Raw genomic sequence first — 20,994 nt, 5'->3', positions numbered from 1 at the left:
TTGACCATTCAGATCAGCACTGAAAAATATCTGATGTGGGTGGGTCTGATGTGGGTGGGTCTGATGTGGGTGGGTCTGATGTGGGTGGGTCTGATGTGGGTGGGTCTGATGTGGGTGGGTCTGATGTGGGTGGGTCTGATGTGGGTGGGTCTGTGATTGATAAAAATACCAATTAGTGGGAAAAAATGTCAGAATTTGGCTGCCTGTGTAAACACATCCAGAGTGATTTAACTGTAACACATTTTAAAGTTTCATTAGTCAGTGAAGAACTAAGTCTCTCCTGTGTAAACGGGACCTTTGGGAGCGTTCATCTGATTGGACGTGGCTGACACCTTGCAGATCTTACAACAACTGGATAGCTATTTTAAGTATCATTTGACCAAATCACGTTATAGCAATCTGTCAGTCTGACACAGTCAGTGACATGGCACGCAACCATTGGTTGTTGCCTCGCCCTTAGCTGTGGAACACGCCCCTCTGTGACAAGTGCTGATGTAAACCAGAGTTTAATCAATACTTTTGATTAATTGATTAAGTCCCTGTCAGGTGTGTAGGAGAGATGGATGGAGCCCCAGCGAGCCGTGCTGATGTTCAGCTGGTAAAAAATAGTGCGCCATTTTTTAAATATATATGTATATATATGTGTGTGTGTGTGTGTGTGTGTGTGTGTGTGTGTAGGGTGCAATTTCTAACAAAGGTTTGATTTCCTGTCAGGTGTGTAGGAGGAAGGTCCTGATGGCAGACCACACTGATGTCAGCCTGCCCCCTGAGGACCGTGTCCGTGCCCTGACCAAGAAGGGCAGCTCTGTGGACGTGAACGAGGACGTTCCTCCCCGGAGGTACTTCAGGTCAGGTGTGGAGATGATCCGTATGGCCAACACCTACACTGAGGAGGGCAACGCCGAGCACGCCTTCGTACTCTACAACAAGTACATCACGTAAGTTAACTTGGTGAAACTAGGCTCCATTACATTTCTAGATTTTAGGGTGACTCCGCTGATGAAGGTGTTGTCAAGAAGACCGTCGTGTCACAAGACAGAGAACCCAAGATAGATGACGTGTCAGTGTGTTGCCGGTTACTTAGCCAGGCATCTAACATGTGTTTATGGTAGTAGTGGGGACAATGTACCATATTGTCTGCAACCCAGTAAACTATCATGTTGAGATGAGCTGTAGAGCTTAGATCCAGATAAAATGCCTGAGTCTCAAATGAATGAGAAGTATGGGCCTCATCTGAAACACACAGCAGGTGCCCTGGGAAGTATGGGCCTCATCTGAAACACACAGCAGGTGCCCTGGGAAGTATGGGCCTCATCTGAAACACACAGCAGGTGCCCTGGGAAGTATGGGCCTCATCTGAAACACACAGCAGGTGCCCTGGGAAGTATGGGCCTCATCTGAAACACACAGCAGGTGTCCTGGGAAGTATGGGCCTCATCTGAACATAAAGCATCATGCTATCACTGTTATAAGTTAGGAATATGAATCAATCAATCAAATGTTTTTATAAAGCCCTGTTTACATCAGCAGATGTCACAAAGTGCTGTACAGAAATCCAGCCTAAAACCCCAAACAGCAAGCAATGCAGGTGTAGAGGCACGGTGGCTAGGAAAAACTCCCTAGAAAGGCAGGAACCAAGGAATAAACCTAGAGAGGAGCCAGGCTCTGTGGGGTGGCCAGTCCTCTGGCTCTATATTTGCTGGGTGGAAATTATAAGAGTATATAATGGCCATTAAGGCCAGATTGTTCTTCGAGATGTTCAAATGTTCATAGATGACTAGCAGGGTCAAATAAAAATAATCACAGGAGAAATACTCCAGGTAGGACAGGAGAAATACTCCAGGTAGGACAGGAGAAATACTCCAGGTAGGACAGGAGAAATACTCCAGGTAGGACAGGAGAAATACTCCAGGTAGGACAGGAGAAATACTCCAGGTAGGACAGGAGAAATACTCCAGGTAGGACAGGAGAAATACTCCAGGTAGGGCAGGAGAAATACTCCAGGTAGGACAGGAGAAATACTCCAGGTAGGACAGGAGAAATACTCCAGGTAGGACAGGAGAAATACTCCAGGTAGGACAGGAGAAATACTCCAGGTAGGGCATACTGACCCAAGCCCCCCGGCACAGACTAGTGCAGCATAGATACTGAGACGGGTGTGGTTCGGGGGACACAAAGATCTCCTGCAAAACCGGACAGGAAGATCACGTCAGTGACTCGACACACTCACCTGACACCCCTCCTAGGGACGGCATGGAAGAGCACCAGTAAGCTAGACTACACTCAATCATATGACGAACTGAAGAGATGAGTCTTCAGTAAAGACTTAAAGGTTGAGACCGAGTCTGCGTCTCTTACACGGGTAGGCAGACCATTCCATAAAAATGTAGCTGTATAGGAGAAATCCCTGCCTCCAGCTGTTTGCTTAGACATTCTAGGGACCGTAAGCAGGCCTGCTTCTTGTGACCGTAGTGTAGGTATGTACGACAGGACCAAATTGTAAAGATGGGTAGGAGCAAGTCCATTAATGCTTAGCAGTAAAACCTTGAAATCAGCCCTTGCCTTAACAGGAAGGCAGTGTAGGGAGACTAGCACTGGAGTAATATGATCACATTTTTGGTTCTAGTAGAGATTCTAGCAGCCGTATTTAGCACAAACTGAAGTTTATTTGGTGCTTTATCCGGGTAGCCGGAAAGTAGAGCATTGCAGTAGTCTAATCTAGAAGTGACAAAAGCATGGATTAGTTTTTCTGCATTATTTTTAGACAAAGTTTCAGATTTTTGCAATGTCATGAAGATGTTTCTGTTCATCATCATGCTTCTATTCAGGCTCTTCATTGAGAAGCTTCCTAAACATAGAGATTACAAAACAGCCAACATTCCAGAGAAGAAGGACACCTTGAAGGTACCATTCCAGATTCTAACTGTTTCACGCTCCAGTCCTCCAGTCCCCCAGCAGCCCAACCCTGGTCCTCCAGTCTCCCAGCAGCCCAACCCTGGTCCTCCAGTCTCCCAGCAGCCCAACCCTGGTCCTCCAGTCCCCCAGCAGCCCAACCCTGGTCCTCCAGTCTCCCAGCAGCCCAACCCTGGTCCTCCAGTCTCCCAGCAGCCCAACCCTGGTCCTCCAGTCTCCCAGCAGCCCAACCCTGGTCCTCCAGTCTCCCAGCAGCCCAACCCTGGTCCTCCAGTCTCCCAGCAGCCCAACCCTGGTCCCCCAGCAGCCCAACCCTGGTCCTCCAGTCCCCCAGCAGCCCAACCCTGGTCCTCCAGTCTCCCAGCAGCCCAACCCTAGTCCTCCAGTCTCCCAGCAGCCCAACCCTGGTCCTCCAGTCTCCCAGCAGCCCAACCCTGGTCCCCCAGCAGCCCAACCCTGGTCCCCCAGCAGCCCAACCCTGGTCCCCCAGCAGCCCAACCCTGGTCCCCCAGCAGCCCAACCCTGGTCCCCCAGCAGCCCAACCCTGGTCCCCCAGCAGCCCAACCCTGGTCCCCCAGCAGCCCAACCCTGGTCCCCCAGCAGCCCAACCCTGGTCCCCCAGCAGCCCAACCCTGGTCCCCCAGCAGCCCAACCCTGGTCCCCCAGCAGCCCAACCCTGGTCCCCCAGCAGCCCAACCCTGGTCCCCCAGCAGCCCAACCCTGGTCCCCCAAGACCCCCCCCAGACAGACCGACCCTGACCTGCTGGAGGACCAGGGTTGGTTCTGGAGGACCAGTGTTGGGGGGGTACTGGAGGACCAGGGTTGTGAAACAACTGGGTTCTTGGACCTCTACGGTTCTCTTGTGATGTGACATGCTGTCATCTGTCCCAACAGAGGCTGAAGGAGGTGGCCTTCCCTCAAGCAGAGGTGCTGAAGAAGGCTCTTCTCAAGATATATGAGCAGGAGCATGCACAGTATCTCATCAAAAAGGTAACAAGACTTCTGCCCACCTCTGTAGACCTTCCTGCCCATTTTCCAACTTTCTACCCTCAGTAGAGCCCTCTGCCCACCGGATTTGGTTGATTTGCTAATGTGTGTGTGTGTGTCACTACTGTGTTTGTAGAAAGCGGAGGAGGCAACCTTGGCGCAGCAGCAGTCGAAGCAGCAGGCGCTAGAAGCAGAGCGGGAGCGTGTGGTGGAACTGCAGCGGCGCCAACGGGAGCAAGAGCAGTTCAGCGCCTTCGAGGAGATGATCAGGTACATCACTGCCAACAGAAACTTCATCTGAATTTCATCGCTTTTTCATTTGCATTTAAGAAATTTAATTTGAATACAATTTTTTTTTTACATTTTTATTGGACAAATGAGTGAATCATTGAATTCATAAATTTAACTTATAGGCTATTTCATGATTTGAAACTGGATTGAATGAATATAGCTTTTTTTTAAACCAGTGCAGTCAAAAATGTGATTTTCCTGTTTTATATATACTTACACACTATGATGTTGGAATAGTACTGTGAAGGGCGGTTTGAAAAGGTCAACGGAAATTTCCTCCCGTTTTGGTGGGATGGAGTTTTGGCGTGCCTGGGGACATCACCAGTTCTCTCCTCCCCACTCAGACCACTCACAGACAGACGTAGCTTGAGAAATTGCTCTTTGCTAAGTAGCTATTTTTGTTTTGTTTTCAATTAGTCAAAAATCACAGTAAAGTATAGTAACTTACCCAGAAAGGATTTCATATGAAGATCAAAATGGACCTTTTTTAATATTGATCAATATTGACACTAAATGTGACTCCATAATCAGACGGCAGGAGCTGGAAAAGGAGAGGCAGCGTATCCTTCAGGAGTTTCATGCTCCTGGGACCCCTCCCCCCGATGCACCCCTCCTCCCAGGGATCCATGGCCCCCCTCTGCCCCTGGCTGTGTCCCCCACCCCCCCTCAGAGCCCGGGGGACAGTGCCGGCCAGGTCAGACCGCTCCCCACCTTCGACCGGACGCTCAAACCTGTGAGCCCTAGTGGGAACAGCAGTGAGTAAACACACACTGAGTGTACAAAACATTAGAAACACTTGCTTTTTCCATGACAGACTGATCTGGTGATTCCAGGTATAAATCTATGATCCCTTATTGAGGAGACAGGTTAAATCCACTTCAATCAGTGTAGATTGAAGGGAAGGAGACAGGTTAAATCCACTTCAATCAGTGTAGATTGAAGGGGAGGAGACAGGTTAAATCCACTTCAATCAGTGTAGATTGAAGGGGAGGAGACAGGTTAAATCCACTTCAATCAGTGTAGATTGTGTATGTGTGTCATTCAGAGGGTGAATGGACAAGACAAAATATTTAAGTGCCTTTGAACGGGGTATGGTAGTAGGTGCCAGGAGCACTGGTTTGAGTGTATCAAGAACTGCAAAGCTGCTGCGTTTTTCACGCTCAACCGTTTCGTGTGTGTATCAAGAATGGTCCACCACCCAAAGAACATCCAGCCAACTTGACACAACTGTGGGAAGCATTGGAGTCAACATAGGCCAGCAGCCCTGTGGAACGCTTTCAACACCTTGTAGAGTCCCTGCCCTGACGAAGTGAGACTGTTCTGAGGGCAAAAGGGGAAGCAACTTAATATTAGGAAGGTGTTCCTAATGTTTTATACACTCAGTGTTCATGGCACGATTCAAAGGCTAATTAAATTCTTTGACTGATCTACTTTTCTCTGGATGTTTCATCTGGCTCCACAACATAGAATAGAAGGGATGATTCATCTGGCTCCACAACATAGAATAGAAGGGATGATTCATCTGGCTCCACAACATAGAATAGAAGGGATGATTCATCTGGCTCCACAACATAGAATAGAAGGGATGATTCATCTGGCTCCACAACATAGAATAGAAGGGATGATTCATCTGGCTCCACAACATAGAATAGAAGGGATGAAATACAACACAAGATTCACATTTCAATGACAGAGGATAACACAGGAATTAAAACAGTTTTTTCTGGAGTGGTCCTGAAAACCTGATGGTTCATGATGGGGTATTGTCCCTCCTCTGTCCAGGCACCATGGATGGGATGGTGGATGGCATCCGGCAGCTGGCAGTGCCCTCAGAGCTCTGCAGCAGCTTCCTCAGGCTAGCTGAGTCCAACACCAGCCGAGCGGTGGAGACCTGTGGTATCCTCTGTGGCAAACTGGTAAGACCTGACCTTTATACAGCAACAGCTATACTATAATCATAGTTATTCTACAGCAAAACGTATTGATGTGGGTGCATGTAGGGCTGGTACGGTGACCTTATTATGAGTCATGATGACAGTCCATGTCTGATTCTGTCTCTCTGACTCTGTGTCTATGTGTGTCTGATTCTGTCTCTCTGTGTCTCTGACTCTCTCTGTGTCTATGTCTGATTCTGTCTCTCTGTGTCTCTGACTCTCTCTGTGTCTGATTCTGTCTCTCTGACTCTCTGACTCTCTCTGTGTCTGATTCTGTCTCTCTGTGTCTCTGACTCTCTCTGTCTCTCTGTGTCTGATTCTCTCTCTCTGTGTCTCTGACTCTCTCTGTCTCTCTGTGTCTGATTCTGTGTCTCTGTGTCTCTGACTCTCTCTGTGTCTGATTCTGTGTCTCTGACTCTCTCTGTGTCTGATTCTGTCTCTCTGTGTCTCTGACTCTCTCTGTGTCTGATTCTGTCTCTCTGTGTCTCTGACTCTCTCTGTGTCTGATTCTGACTCTCTGTGTCTATGTGTGTCTGATTCTGTGTCTCTGACTCTCTCTGACTCTCTCTGTGTCTGATTCTGTGTCTCTGACTCTCTCTGTGTCTATGTGTCTGATTCTGTCTCTCTGTGTCTCTGACTCTCTCTGTGTCTGATTCTGACTCTCTGTGTCTATGTGTGTCTGATTCTGTGTCTCTGACTCTCTCTGACTCTCTCTGTGTCTGATTCTGTGTCTCTGACTCTCTCTGTGTCTATGTGTCTGATTCTGTCTCTCTGTGTCTCTGACTCTCTCTGTGTCTGATTCTCTCTCTCTGTGTCTCTGACTCTCTCTGTGTCTATGTGTCTGATTCTGTCTCTCTGTGTCTCTGACTCTCTCTGTGTCTGATTCTGTCTCTGTATCTCTGACTCTCTCTGTGTCTATGTGTGTCTGATTCTGTCTCTCTGTGTCTCTGACTCTCTCTGTGTCTGTGTGTCTGATTCTGTGTCTCTGTGTCTCTGACTCTCTCTGTGTCTATGTGTCTGATTCTGTCTCTCTGTGTCTCTGACTCTCTCTGTGTCTGATTCTGTCTCTCTGTATCTCTGACTCTCTCTGTGTCTATGTGTGTCTGATTCTGTCTCTCTGTCTCTGACTCTCTCTGTGTCTGTGTGTCTGATTCTGTCTCTCTGTGTCTCTGACTCTCTCTGTGTCTGATTCTGTCTCTCCGTGTCTCTGACTCTCTCTGTGTCTGATTCTGTCTCTCTGTGTCTATGTGTGTCTGATTCTGTCTCTCTGTGTCCATGTCTGATTCTGTGTCTCTGTGTCTCTGACTCTCTCTGTGTCTATGTGTCTGATTCTGTCTCTCTGTGTCTCTGACTCTCTCTGTGGCTCTGACTCTCTCTGTGTCTGATTCTGTCTCTCTGTGTCTCTGACTCTCTCTGTGTCTGTGTGTCTGATTCTGTCGCTCTGTGTCTCTGACTCTCTCTGTGTCTGTGTCTGATTCTGTCTCTCTGTGTCTCTGACTCTCTCTGTGTCTGATTCTGTCTCTCCGTGTCTCTGACTCTCTCTGTGTCTGATTCTGTCTCTCTGTGTCTCTGACTCTCTCTGTGTCTGTGTCTGATTCTGTCGCTCTGTGTCTCTGACTCTCTCTGTGTCTGTGTCTGATTCTGTCTCTCTGTGTCTCTGACTCTCTCTGTGTCTGATTCTGTCTCTCCGTGTCTCTGACTCTCTCTGTGTCTGATTCTGTCTCTCTGTGTCTCTGACTCTCTCTGTGTCTGTGTGTCTGATTCTGTCTCTCTGTGTCTCTGACTCTCTCTGTGTCTGTGTGTCTGATTCTCTCTCTCTGTGCCTCTGACTCTCTCTGTGTCTATGTGTGTCTGACTCTCTCTGTGTCTATGTGTGTCTGATTCTGTCTCTCTGTGCCTATGTGTGTCTGATTCTGTCTCTCTGTGCCTCTGACTCTCTCTGTGTCTATGTGTGTCTGATTCTGTGTTTTCCAGCTGAGGAATGCGTTCACAGTGACCCATGTGATCGTGCCGAAGCAGAACGGAGGGCCAGACTACTGCGACACGGAAAACGAAGAGGAGCTGTTCCTGATCCAGGACCAGTATGACCTCATCACCCTGGGCTGGATACATGTGAGTTACACCAGAGCCCATATTCATACAACCTCTAGGGGAGCTGATCCCGGACCAGTATGACCTCATCACCCTGGGCTGGATACATGTGAGTTACACCAGAGCCCATATTCATACAACCTCTAGGGGAGCTGATCCCGGACCAGTATGACCTCATCACCCTGGGCTGGATACATGTGAGTTACACCAGAGCCCATATTCATACAACCTCTAGGGGAGCTGATCCAGGACCAGTATGACCTCATCACCCTGGGCTGGATACATGTGAGTTACACCAGAGCCCATATTCATACAACCTCTAGGGGAGCTGATCCCGGACCAGTATGACCTCATCACCCTGGGCTGGATACATGTGAGTTACACCAGAGCCCATATTCATACAACCTCTAGGGGAGCTGATCCAGGACCAGTATGACCTCATCACCCTGGGCTGGATACATGTGAGTTACACCAGAGCCCATATTCATACAACCTCTAGGGGAGCTGATCCAGGACCAGTATGACCTCATCACCCTGGGCTGGATACATGTGAGTTACACCAGAGCCCATATTCATACAACCTCTAGGGGAGCGGATCCAGGACCAGTTTATAACATTTTCCTCGGCAAATTAACTCTGCTTTATTTTTTGTTTGCTTGTCATTATACTTTTTGTGCAAAAGTTTGTGGACACCCCTCCAAATGAGAGTATTCTGCTAATTCAACCACACCCGTTGCTGACAGATGTATAAAATGGAGCACACAGCCATGCAATCTCCATAGACAAACATTGGCAGTAGAATGGCCTTACAGAAGAGCTCAGTGACTTTCAAGGTGGCACTGTCACTCAATGGGTGACATGTCTGGTGAATGTGCAGGCCATGGAAAAGAACTGGTACATTTTCAGCTTCCAGGAATTGTGTCCAGATCCTTGCGACATGGGGCCGTGCATTATCATGCTGAAACATGAGGTGATGGAGGCGGATGAATGGCACATCAATGGGCCTCAGGATCTTATCTCTCTGCATTCAAATTGCCATCGATAAATGCAATTGGTGTTCGTTGTCCGTAGCTTATGCCTGCCCGTACTGTAACCCCACTGCCACCATGGGGCGCTCTGTTCACAACGCTGACATCAGCAAACTGCACACCCACACGATACCATACACACCGTCTGCCATCTGCCTGGTACAGTTGAAACCAAGATTCATCTGTAAAGATCACACTTCTCCAGCATGCCAGTGGCTATCGAAGGTGAGTATTTGCCCAATGATTCAGTTATGACGCTTAACTGCAGTCTGGTGAGGACAACGAGCACACAGATTAGCTTCCCTGAGATGGTTTCTGACAGTTTGTGCAGTCATTTTTCAGTTGTGCAAACACAGCTTCATCAGTTGCCCGAGTGGCTGGTCTCAGACGATCCCGCAGGTGAAGAAGCCGGATTGTCTAAAACAAATTCTCTAAAATGATGTTTGAGGCGGCTTATGGTAGAGAAATAAATGTTCAATTCTTTGGCAAAAACTTTGGTGGACATTGCTGTAGTCAGTATGCCAATTGCAAGCTTCCTCAAAACTTGAAACATCTGTGGCATTGTGTTGTGTGACAAAACAGCATATTTTACAGTGGCCTTCTATTGACCCCAGCAGAAGGTGCACCTGTGTAATGACCATGCGGTTTAATCAGCTTCTTGATATGCCACACCTGCCAGGTGGATGGATTATCTTGGAGAAATGTTCAGTACCAAGGATGTCAACAAACATTTGTTAGAAATAAGATTTTTTGCATGAATGGAACATTTCTGGGATCATTTATTTCAGTTAATGGGACCAACACCTTATATTTATGTTCAATATATATGTTGGTATTGTTTCAGACCCACCCCACCCAGACAGCCTTCCTGTCCAGTGTCGATCTCCACACACACTGTTCCTACCAGCTCATGATGCCGGAGGCTATCGCTATTGTCTGCTCACCCAGGTTCAACGAGTGAGTACAGACGCACTGCCTTTGTCATGTGTTATAACGAGTGAGTGTAGACACACTGCCTTTGTCATGTATTATAACGAGTGAGTGTAGACACACTGCCTTTGTCATGTGTTATAATGAGTGAGTGTAGACACACTGCCTTTGTCATGTGTTATAACGAGTGAGTCTAGACACACTGCCTTTGTCATGTGTTATAATGAGTGAGTGTAGACACACTGCCTTTGTCATGTCATGTGTTATAACGAGTGAGTCTAGACACACTGCCTTTGTCATGTCATGTGTTATAACGAGTGAGTGTAGACACACTGCCTTTGTCATGTGTTATAACGAGTGAGTGTAGACACACTGCCTTTGTCATGTGTTATAACGAGTGAGTGTAGACACACTGCCTTTGTCATGTGTTATAATGAGTGAGTGTAGACACACTGCCTTTGTCATGTGTTATAACGAGTGAGTCTAGACACACTGCCTTTGTCATGTGTTATAATGAGTGAGTGTAGACACACTGCCTTTGTCATGTCATGTGTTATAACGAGTGAGTCTAGACACACTGCCTTTGTCATGTGTTATAACGAGTGAGTGTAGACACACTGCCTTTGTCATGTCATGTGTTATAACGAGTGAGTGTAGACACACTGCCTTTGTCATGTCATGTGTTATAACGAGTGAGTCTAGACACACTGCCTTTGTCATGTGTTATAACGAGTGAGTGTAGACACACTGCCTTTGTCATGTCATGTGTTATAACGAGTGAGTGTAGACACACTGCCTTTGTCATGTGTTATAACGAGTGAGTCTAGACACACTGCCTTTGTCATGTGTTATAATGAGTGAGTGTAGACACACTGCCTTTGTCATGTCATGTGTTATAACGAGTGAGTCTAGACACACTGCCTTTGTCATGTGTTATAACGAGTGAGTGTAGACACACTGCCTTTGTCATGTCATGTGTTATAACGAGTGAGTGTAGACACACTGCCTTTGTCATGTGTTATAACGAGTGAGTCTAGACACACTGCCTTTGTCATGTGTTATAATGAGTGAGTGTAGACACACTGCCTTTGTCATGTCATGTGTTATAACGAGTGAGTGTAGACACACTGCCTTTGTCATGTGTTATAACGAGTGAGTGTAGACACACTGCCTTTGTCATGTGTTATAACGAGTGAGTGTAGACACACTGCCTTTGTCATGTGTTATAACGAGTGAGTGTAGACACACTGCCTTTGTCATGTCATGTGTTATAACGAGTGAGTCTAGACACACTGCCTTTGTCATGTGTTATAACGAGTGAGTCTAGACACACTGCCTTTGTCATGTGTTATAATGAGTGAGTGTAGACACACTGCCTTTGTCATGTCATGTGTTATAACGAGTGAGTGTAGACACACTGCCTTTGTCATGTGTTATAACGAGTGAGTCTAGACACACTGCCTTTGTCATGTGTTATAATGAGTGAGTGTAGACACACTGCCTTTGTCATGTCATGTGTTATAACGAGTGAGTCTAGACACACTGCCTTTGTCATGTGTTATAACGAGTGAGTCTAGACACACTGCCTTTGTCATGTCATGTGTTATAACGAGTGAGTGTAGACACACTGCCTTTGTCATGTCATGTGTTATAACGAGTGAGTCTAGACACACTGCCTTTGTCATGTGTTATAACGAGTGAGTGTAGACACACTGCCTTTGTCATGTCATGTGTTATAACGAGTGAGTGTAGACACACTGCCTTTGTCATGTGTTATAACGAGTGAGTCTAGACACACTGCCTTTGTCATGTGTTATAATGAGTGAGTGTAGACACACTGCCTTTGTCATGTCATGTGTTATAACGAGTGAGTCTAGACACACTGCCTTTGTCATGTGTTATAACGAGTGAGTGTAGACACACTGCCTTTGTCATGTCATGTGTTATAACGAGTGAGTGTAGACACACTGCCTTTGTCATGTGTTATAACGAGTGAGTCTAGACACACTGCCTTTGTCATGTGTTATAATGAGTGAGTGTAGACACACTGCCTTTGTCATGTCATGTGTTATAACGAGTGAGTGTAGACACACTGCCTTTGTCATGTGTTATAACGAGTGAGTGTAGACACACTGCCTTTGTCATGTGTTATAACGAGTGAGTGTAGACACACTGCCTTTGTCATGTCATGTGTTATAACGAGTGAGTCTAGACACACTGCCTTTGTCATGTGTTATAACGAGTGAGTCTAGACACACTGCCTTTGTCATGTGTTATAACGAGTGAGTGTAGACACACTGCCTTTGTCATGTGTTATAACGAGTGAGTGTAGACACACTGCCTTTGTCATGTCATGTGTTATAACGAGTGTGTAGACACACTGCCTTTGTCATGTGTTATAACGAGTGAGTGTAGACACACTGCCTTTGTCATGTCATGTGTTATAACGAGTGAGTGTAGACACACTGCCTTTGTCATGTCATGTGTTATAACGAGTGAGTCTAGACACACTGCCTTTGTCATGTGTTATAACGAGTGAGTGTAGACACACTGCCTTTGTCATGTCATGTGTTATAACGAGTGAGTCTAGACACACTGCCTTTGTCATGTGTTATAACGAGTGAGTGTAGACACACTGCCTTTGTCATGTCATGTGTTATAACGAGTGAGTCTAGACACACTGCCTTTGTCATGTGTTATAACGAGTGAGTGTAGACACACTGCCTTTGTCATGTCATGTGTTATAACGAGTGAGTGTAGACACACTGCCTTTGTCATGTGTTATAACGAGTGAGTCTAGACACACTGCCTTTGTCATGTGTTATAACGAGTGAGTCTAGACACACTGCCTTTGTCATGTGTTAAAACCTTTATCATGTCATGTGTTGTATGCTGTTTTAAACTTGAAAATAAAAGAGAGCCGCACACTCTAGGAGCTCAGATGCAAAAATGTAATTGCCAACGTTTCGACAGCCAAGCTGTCTTCATCAGGGTATAATCACAAACACCGCGGGATGACTCGTTTTATATAGTGTCAAAAGACACAGGGGTCTGTAATCATGGCCAAGAGTGGCCTAATATCATTGGTTAATTATCAAATATTAAAATGGCATACAAAGAACAGCATACAAACAGCAAATGGATAGCATACAATCATAGATTAATCTAACTACACAAGCTTACAAACAATTACAATGGCAAAGTCACAAGAATGGCATTGATGCAGGAACGGCCCCTATTGTAGAGGGCGTTGATGCAGGAACGGCCCCTATTGTAGCGGGCGTTGATGCAGGAACGGCCCCTATTGTAGAGGGCGTTGATGCAGGAACGGCCCCTATTGTAGCGGGCGTTGATGCAGGAACGGCCCCTATTGTAGAGGGCGTTGATGCAGTAACGGCCCCTATTGTAGAGGGCGTTGATGCAGTAACGGTCCCTATTGTAGAGGGCGTTGATGCAGTAACGGTCCCTATTGTAGAGGGCGTTGATGCAGTAACGGTCCCTATTGTAGAGGGCGTTGATGCAGGAACGGCCCCTATTGTAGAGGGCGTTGATGCAGGAACGGCCCCTATTGTAGAGGGCGTTGATGCAGGAACGGCCCCTATTGTAGAGGGCATTGATGCAGGAACGGCCCCTATTGTAGTCTCTTCCCAAAGGACACCAGCAGTCTGGTCTCAGAACAGCTCCCCTCCTAAAGGACACCAGCAGTATGGTCTCAGAACAGCTCCCCTCCTAAAGGACACCAGCAGTCTGGTCTCAGAACAGCTCCCCTCCTAAAGGACACCAGCAGTATGGTCTCAGAACAGCTCCCCTCCTAAAGGACACCAGCAGTATGGTCTCAGAACAGCTCTCCTCCTAAAGGACACCAGCAGTATGGTCTCAGAACAGCTCCTCTCCCAAAGGACACCGTGAGTATGGTCTCAGAACAGCTCCCCTCCTAAAGGACACCAGCAGTATGGTCTCAGAACAGCTCCCCTCCTAAAGGACACCAGGAGTATGGTCTCAGAACAGCTCCCCTCCTAAAGGACACCAGCAGTATGGTCTCAGAACAGCTCCCCTCCTAAAGGACACCAGCAGTATGGTCTCAGAACAGCTCCCCTCCTAAAGGACACCAGCAGTATGGTCTCAGAACAGCTCCCCTCCTAAAGGACACCAGCAGTATGGTCTCAGAACAGCTCCCCTCCTAAAGGACACCAGCAGTATGGTCTCAGAACAGCTCCCCTCCTAAAGGACACCAGCAGTATGGTCTCAGAACAGCTCCCCTCCTAAAGGACACCAGCAGTATGGTCTCAGAACAGCTCCCCTCCTAAAGGACACCAGCAGTATGGTCTCAGACCAGCTCCCCTCCTTTGTAAAGGACACCAGCAGTATGGTCTCAGAACAGCTCCCCTCCTAAAGGACACCAGCAGTATGGTCTCAGAACAGCTCCCCTCCTAAAGGACACCAGCAGTATGATCTCAGAACAGCTCCCCTCCTAAAGGACACCAGCAGTATGGTCACAGAACAGCTCCCCTCCTAAAGGACACCAGCAGTATGATCTCAGAACAGCTCCTCTCCTAAAGGACACCAGCAGTATGATCTCAGAACAGCTCTCCTCCTAAAGGACACCAGCAGTATGGTCTCAGAACAGCTCCCCTCCTAAAGGACACCAGTAGTATGGTCTCAGAACATCTCCCCTCCTAAAGGACACCAGCAGTATGGTCTCAGAACAGCTCCCCTCCTAAAGGACACCAGCAGTATGATCTCAGAACAGCTCCCCTCCTAAAGGACACCAGCAGTATGGTCTCAGAACAGCTCCCCTCCTAAAGGACACCAGTAGTATGGTCTCTATTATTGAATCTCTTGATCCTCTCCCTGAGAATACCTGGTTAGTTACTTTTGATGTTGAGCCGTTATACACTAATATTCCACACGGGGGCGGTATTGAAGTAATGGAACATTTATTTCTGCAACGTGACCCTAATGAACTATCTTCCAGTCCCTGCATTATAACATTGTCTGAAATAGTACTCACACACAACTGTGTTTGTAAATGATTTGTTTATTCAGACGAAGGTTACTGCTATGGGATCATAGCGTTCCATGCTTTTCTTAACTCCTGTTCTGAGCATCTGAGATTTACTATGCGATCTGACACGTCAAATCAGTTTTCTTGATCTTCTGATCTTGTGTGAAGATAATGTTCTATACACTGATCTTTACAGGAAACCTACTGATCGTAACAGTTTGTTGAGGGCTGAGCGCTGTCACCCACTTCCCTTGAAAAAGAGTTGTTATAGTTGTTGTTTGCCCTACAGCCAATTCTGTCGAATCAAAAGAATTTGCAAAAAACAATCAGATTTCGACAGAAATATGACTGAGATGCAAAGAAAGTTCAAGGAGAGGGGCTACAAGAATGATCAGATTAATATTTCCATTGAGAAAATTCAAAACAAAACGAGACATGACCTTTTTCAAGGTCAGTCTCGCAAAAAGACGCATTCTTGCGTTCTAACTACCCGCTATTCAAAGTGCTCTGAACAGATTAAGGGACTCGTTCACAAACATTGGCACATTCTAAAATCCGATGATAGTCTCGGTAATGTGTTTTCGGACCTTCCCTTGGTCGTATTCTCGCTGGACAGAAGCCTCAGAGATCAGCTGGTAAACTCTGATTTACCACCCCAGATATCACTGAACAACGTCTATTTGTGCCCCTACTGGACGGAAAATAGAAATGTAACAGCTGTGCTCAATGAAATGACACTTATAAATCTAGATCCTTCAAACACCCCCAAACAGGGAAACAGATCCCAATTAAAGGTGTTATTACTCCACTAAGGCAGTTATTTATCTTATAACTTGTCCTTGTGTTAAAAATTACGTGGGTAAAACAAAGCGCAAATTAAAAGTACGTATCTCAGAGCATCGTAGCACCATTAGGTGCAAAAACTTTACTTATCCAGTTGCGGCCCACTTCTTGGAGGCAGGCCACTTGATTTCGTCTCTGCGTTATATTGGCATCGAACATGTCACCCTCCCTAGGAGAGGGGGTAACCTAGATAATTTATTGTTAAAACGAGAGGCTGCCTGGATCTTTAACTTAAAGACCCTTGCTCCCTTCAGTCTCAACATAGACTTTGATCTGAAGCCATTCTTGTGATTTGGGGCGGCAGGGTAGCCTAGTGGTTAGAGCGTTGGATTAGTAACCAGAAGGTTGTGAGTTCAAACCCCCGAGCTGACAAGGTACAAATCTGTTGTTCTGCCCCTGAACAGGCAGTTAACCTGCTGTTCCTAGGCCGTCATTGAAAATAAGAATGTGTTCTTAACTGACTTGTCTGGTTAAATAAAGGTAAAATTAAAAAAAATTAAAATTAAATTTGGGACATTGTAATTGTTTGTAAGCTTGTGTAGTCAAATTAATCTATGATCATATGCTATCCATTTGCTGTTTGTATGCTGTTCTTTGTATGCCATTTTAATATTTGATAATTAACCAATGATATTAGGCCACTCTTGGCCATGATTACAGACCCCTGTGTCTTTTGACACTATATAAACGAGTCATCCCGCGGTGTTTGTGATTATACCCTGATGAAGACAGCTTGGCTGTCGAAACGTTGGCAATTACATTTTTGCATCTGAGCTCCTAGAGTGTGCGGCTCTCTTTTATTTTCAAGTTTAAAACAGCATACAACACATGACATGATAAAGGTTTTAACACATGACCAAGGCAGTGTGTCTAGACTCACTCGTTATAACACATGACCAAGGCAGTGTGTCTAGACTCACTCATTATAACACATGACATAGGCAGTGTGTCTCCTTTATGCTCTAGTTTTCTGCTCCGCTAGCCGGCACCTGAAACGCTCTCCTTTATGCTCTAGTTTTCTGCTCCGCTAGCCGGCACCTGAAACGCTCTCCTTTATGCTCTAGTTTTCTGCTCCGCTAGCCGGCACCTGAAACGCTCTCCTTTATGCTCTAGTTTTCTGCTCCGCTAGCCGGCACCTGAAACGCTCTCCTTTATGCTCTAGTTTTCTGCTCCGCTAGCCGGCACCTGAAACGCTCTCCTTTATGCTCTAGTTTTCTGCTCCGCTAGCCGGCACCTGAAACGCTCTCCTTTATGCTCTAGTTTTCTGCTCCGCTAGCCGGCACCTGAAACGCTCTCCTTTATGCTCTAGTTTTCTGCTCCGCTAGCCGGCACCTGAAACGCTCTCCTTTATGCTCTAGTTTTCTGCTCCGCTAGCCGGCACCTGAAACGCTCTCCTTTATGCTCTAGTTTTCTGCTCCGCTAGCCGGCACCTGAAACGCTCTCCTTTATGCTCTAGTTTTCTGCTCCGCTAGCCGGCACCTGAAACGCTCTCCTTTATGCTCTAGTTTTCTGCTCCGCTAGCCGGCACCTGAAACGCTCTCCTTTATGCTCTAGTTTTCTGCTCCGCTAGCCGGCACCTGAAACGCTCTCCTTTATGCTCTAGTTTTCTGCTCCGCTAGCCAGCACCTGAAACGCTCTCCTTTATGCTCTAGTTTTCTGCTCCGCTAGCCGGCACCTGAAACGCTCTCCTTTATGCTCTAGTTTTCTGCTCCGCTAGCCGGCACCTGAAACGCTCTCCTTTATGCTCTAGTTTTCTGCTCCGCTAGCCGGCACCTGAAACGCTCTCCTTTATGCTCTAGTTTTCTGCTCCGCTAGCCGGCACCTGAAACGCTCTCCTTTATGCTCTAGTTTTCTGCTCCGCTAGCCGGCACCTGAAACGCTCTCCTTTATGCTCTAGTTTTCTGCTCCGCTAGCCGGCACCTGAAACGCTCTCCTTTATGCTCTAGTTTTCTGCTCCGCTAGCCGGCACCTGAAACGCTCTCCTTTATGCTCTAGTTTTCTGCTCCGCTAGCCGGCACCTGAAACTCTCTCCTTTATGCTCTAGTTTTCTGCTCCGCTAGCCGGCACCTGAAACGCTCTAGTTTTCTGCTCCGCTAGCCGGCACCTGAAACGCTCTCCTTTATGCTCTAGTTTTCTGCTCCGCTAGCCAGCACCTGAAACGCTCTCCTTTATGCTCTAGTTTTCTGCTCCGCTAGCCAGCACCTGAAACGCTCTCCTTTATGCTCTAGTTTTCTGCCTAAATAGGTGTGAGTTTCTTTTTCTTCTCGGATGCTGTTTTAAAGCCACAGTCTAATTTACAGTTCAGCCCAATAATGTGTATGTTGTTGTTATTATAGGACGGGCTACTTCTGACTAACAGACTGTGTGTGTTTATAGGATGGGCTACTTCTGACTAACAGACTGTGTGTTTATAGGATGGACTACTTCTGACTAACAGACTGTGTTTATAGGATGGACTACTTCTGACTAACAGACTGTGTTTATAGGATGGGCTACTTCTGACTAACAGACTGTGTTTATAGGATGGGCTACTTCTGACTAACAGACTGTGTGTTTATAGGATGGACTACTTCTGACTAACAGACTGTTTATAGGACGGGCTACTTCTGACTAACAGACTGTGTGTGTTTATAGGACGGGCTACTTCTGACTAACAGACTGTTTATAGGACGGGCTACTTCAGGATAACAGACTGTGTGTGTTTATAGGATGGACTACTTCTGACTAACAGACTGTGTGTTTATAGGATGGGCTACTTCTGACTAACAGACTGTGTGTTTATAGGATGGGCTACTTCTGACTAACAGACTGTGTGTGTGTTTATAGGATGGACTACTTCTGACTAACAGACTGTGTGTGTTTATAGGATGGACTACTTCTGACTAACAGACTGTGTGTTTATAGGATGGGCTACTTCTGACTAACAGACTGTGTGTTTATAGGATGGGCTACTTCTGACTAACAGACTGTGTGTTTATAGGATGGGCTACTTCTGACTAACAGACTGTGTTTATAGGATGGGCTACTTCTGACTAACAGACTGTGTGTGTTTATAGGATGGGCTACTTCTGACTAACAGACTGTGTGTGTTTATAGGATGGACTACTTCTGACTAACAGACTGTGTGTGTTTATAGGATGGACTACTTCTGACTAACAGACTGTGTGTTTATAGGATGGACTACTTCTGACTAACAGACTGTGTGTGTTTATAGGATGGGCTACTTCTGACTAACAGACTGTGTTTATAGGATGGACTACTTCTGACTAACAGACTGTGTGTGTTTATAGGATGGGCTACTTCTGACTAACAGACTGTGTTTATAGGATGGACTACTTCTGACTAACAGACTGTGTTTATAGGATGGACTACTTCTGACTAACAGACTGTGTTTATAGGATGGGCTACTTCAGACTAACAGACTGTGTGTTTATAGGATGGACTACTTCTGACTAACAGACTGTGTTTATAGGATGGACTACTTCTGACTAACAGACTGTGTGTGTTTATAGGATGGACTACTTCTGACTAACAGACTGTGTGTTTATAGGATGGGCTACTTCTGACTAACAGACTGTGTGTTTATAGGATGGGCTACTTCTGACTAACAGACTGTGTGTGTTTATAGGATGGACTACTTCTGACTAACAGACTGTGTGTTTATAGGATGGACTACTTCTGACTAACAGACTGTGTTTATAGGATGGGCTACTTCAGACTAACAGACTGTGTTTATAGGATGGGCTACTTCTGACTAACAGACTGTGTGTTTATAGGATGGACTACTTCTGACTAACAGACTGTGTGTTTATAGGATGGACTACTTCTGACTAACAGACTGTGTGTTTATAGGATGGACTACTTCTGACTAACAGACTGTGTGTTTATAGGATGGGCTACTTCTGACTAACAGACTGTGTTTATAGGATGGACTACTTCTGACTAACAGACTGTGTGTGTGTTTATAGGACGGGCTACTTCTGACTAACAGACTGTGTGTTTATAGGATGGACTACTTCTGACTAACAGACTGTGTTTATAGGATGGGCTACTTCTGACTAACAGACTGTGTGTTTATAGGATGGACTACTTCTGACTAACAGACTGTGTTTATAGGATGGGCTACTTCTGACTAACAGACTGTGTGTGTTTATAGGATGGGCTACTTCTGACTAACAGACTGTGTTTATAGGATGGACTACTTCTGACTAACAGACTGTGTGTTTATAGGATGGGCTACTTCTGACTAACAGACTGTGTTTATAGGATGGGCTACTTCTGACTAACAGACTGTGTGTGTTTATAGGATGGGCTACTTCTGACTAACAGACTGTGTGTTTATAGGATGGACTACTTCTGACTAACAGACTGTGTTTATAGGATGGGCTACTTCTGACTAACAGACTGTGTTTATAGGATGGGCTACTTCTGACTAACAGACTGTGTTTATAGGATGGGCTACTTCTGACTAACAGACTGTGTGTGTTTATAGGATGGGCTACTTCTGACTAACAGACTGTGTTTATAGGATGGACTACTTCTGACTAACAGACTGTGTGTTTATAGGATGGGCTACTTCTGACTAACAGACTGTGTTTATAGGATGGGCTACTTCTGACTAACAGACTGTGTTTATAGGATGGGCTACTTCTGACTAACAGACTGTGTTTATAGGATGGGCTACTTCTGACTAACAGACTGTGTGTTTATAGGACGGGCTACTTCTGACTAACAGACTGTGTGTTTATAGGATGGACTACTTCTGACTAACAGACTGTGTTTATAGGATGGGCTACTTCTGACTAACAGACTGTGTGTTTATAGGATGGGCTACTTCTGACTAACAGACTGTGTGTTTATAGGACGGGCTACTTCTGACTAACAGACTGTGTGTTTATAGGATGGGCTACTTCTGACTAACAGACTGTGTTTATAGGATGGGCTACTTCTGACTAACAGACTGTGTGTTTAT

At 46.1% G+C, this 20,994-nt stretch overlaps 1 protein-coding gene across 5 annotated transcripts in view; it reads left to right on the top strand.

Annotated features, from left to right (window-relative positions):
* The window catches only part of LOC135506899 (STAM-binding protein-like A), a 38,996-nt gene that overhangs the window by 4,184 nt on the left and 13,818 nt on the right, over positions 1 to 20,994 (top strand). The window contains exons 2-9 of one of the 5 annotated variants that reach the window (XR_010450605.1): positions 715 to 938; positions 2,829 to 2,904; positions 3,808 to 3,903; positions 4,037 to 4,170; positions 4,723 to 4,946; positions 5,974 to 6,107; positions 8,100 to 8,765; positions 10,089 to 10,178. Coding sequence is in view for 3 of the 5 variants with exons in the window: in XM_064926432.1 (XP_064782504.1) it covers positions 736 to 938; positions 2,829 to 2,904; positions 3,808 to 3,903; positions 4,037 to 4,170; positions 4,723 to 4,946; positions 5,974 to 6,107; positions 8,100 to 8,237; positions 10,089 to 10,201 (1,118 nt within the window). In the remaining 2 variants the exon portion in view is untranslated. Of the gene's footprint in view, positions 1 to 714; positions 939 to 2,828; positions 2,905 to 3,807; positions 3,904 to 4,036; positions 4,171 to 4,722; positions 4,947 to 5,973; positions 6,108 to 8,099; positions 10,202 to 20,994 lie in introns of those variants that run through there. The other 4 variants (XR_010450597.1, XM_064926432.1, XM_064926362.1 and 1 more) reach the window with 4 other exon arrangements.

This window comes from Oncorhynchus masou, chromosome 1 (genome assembly GCF_036934945.1).
Source record: "Oncorhynchus masou masou isolate Uvic2021 chromosome 1, UVic_Omas_1.1, whole genome shotgun sequence".
NCBI lineage: Eukaryota > Metazoa > Chordata > Actinopteri > Salmoniformes > Salmonidae > Oncorhynchus > Oncorhynchus masou.
Note: the sequence above shows the minus strand (reverse complement) of the source record. Positions and strands in the feature narration are given on the sequence as shown.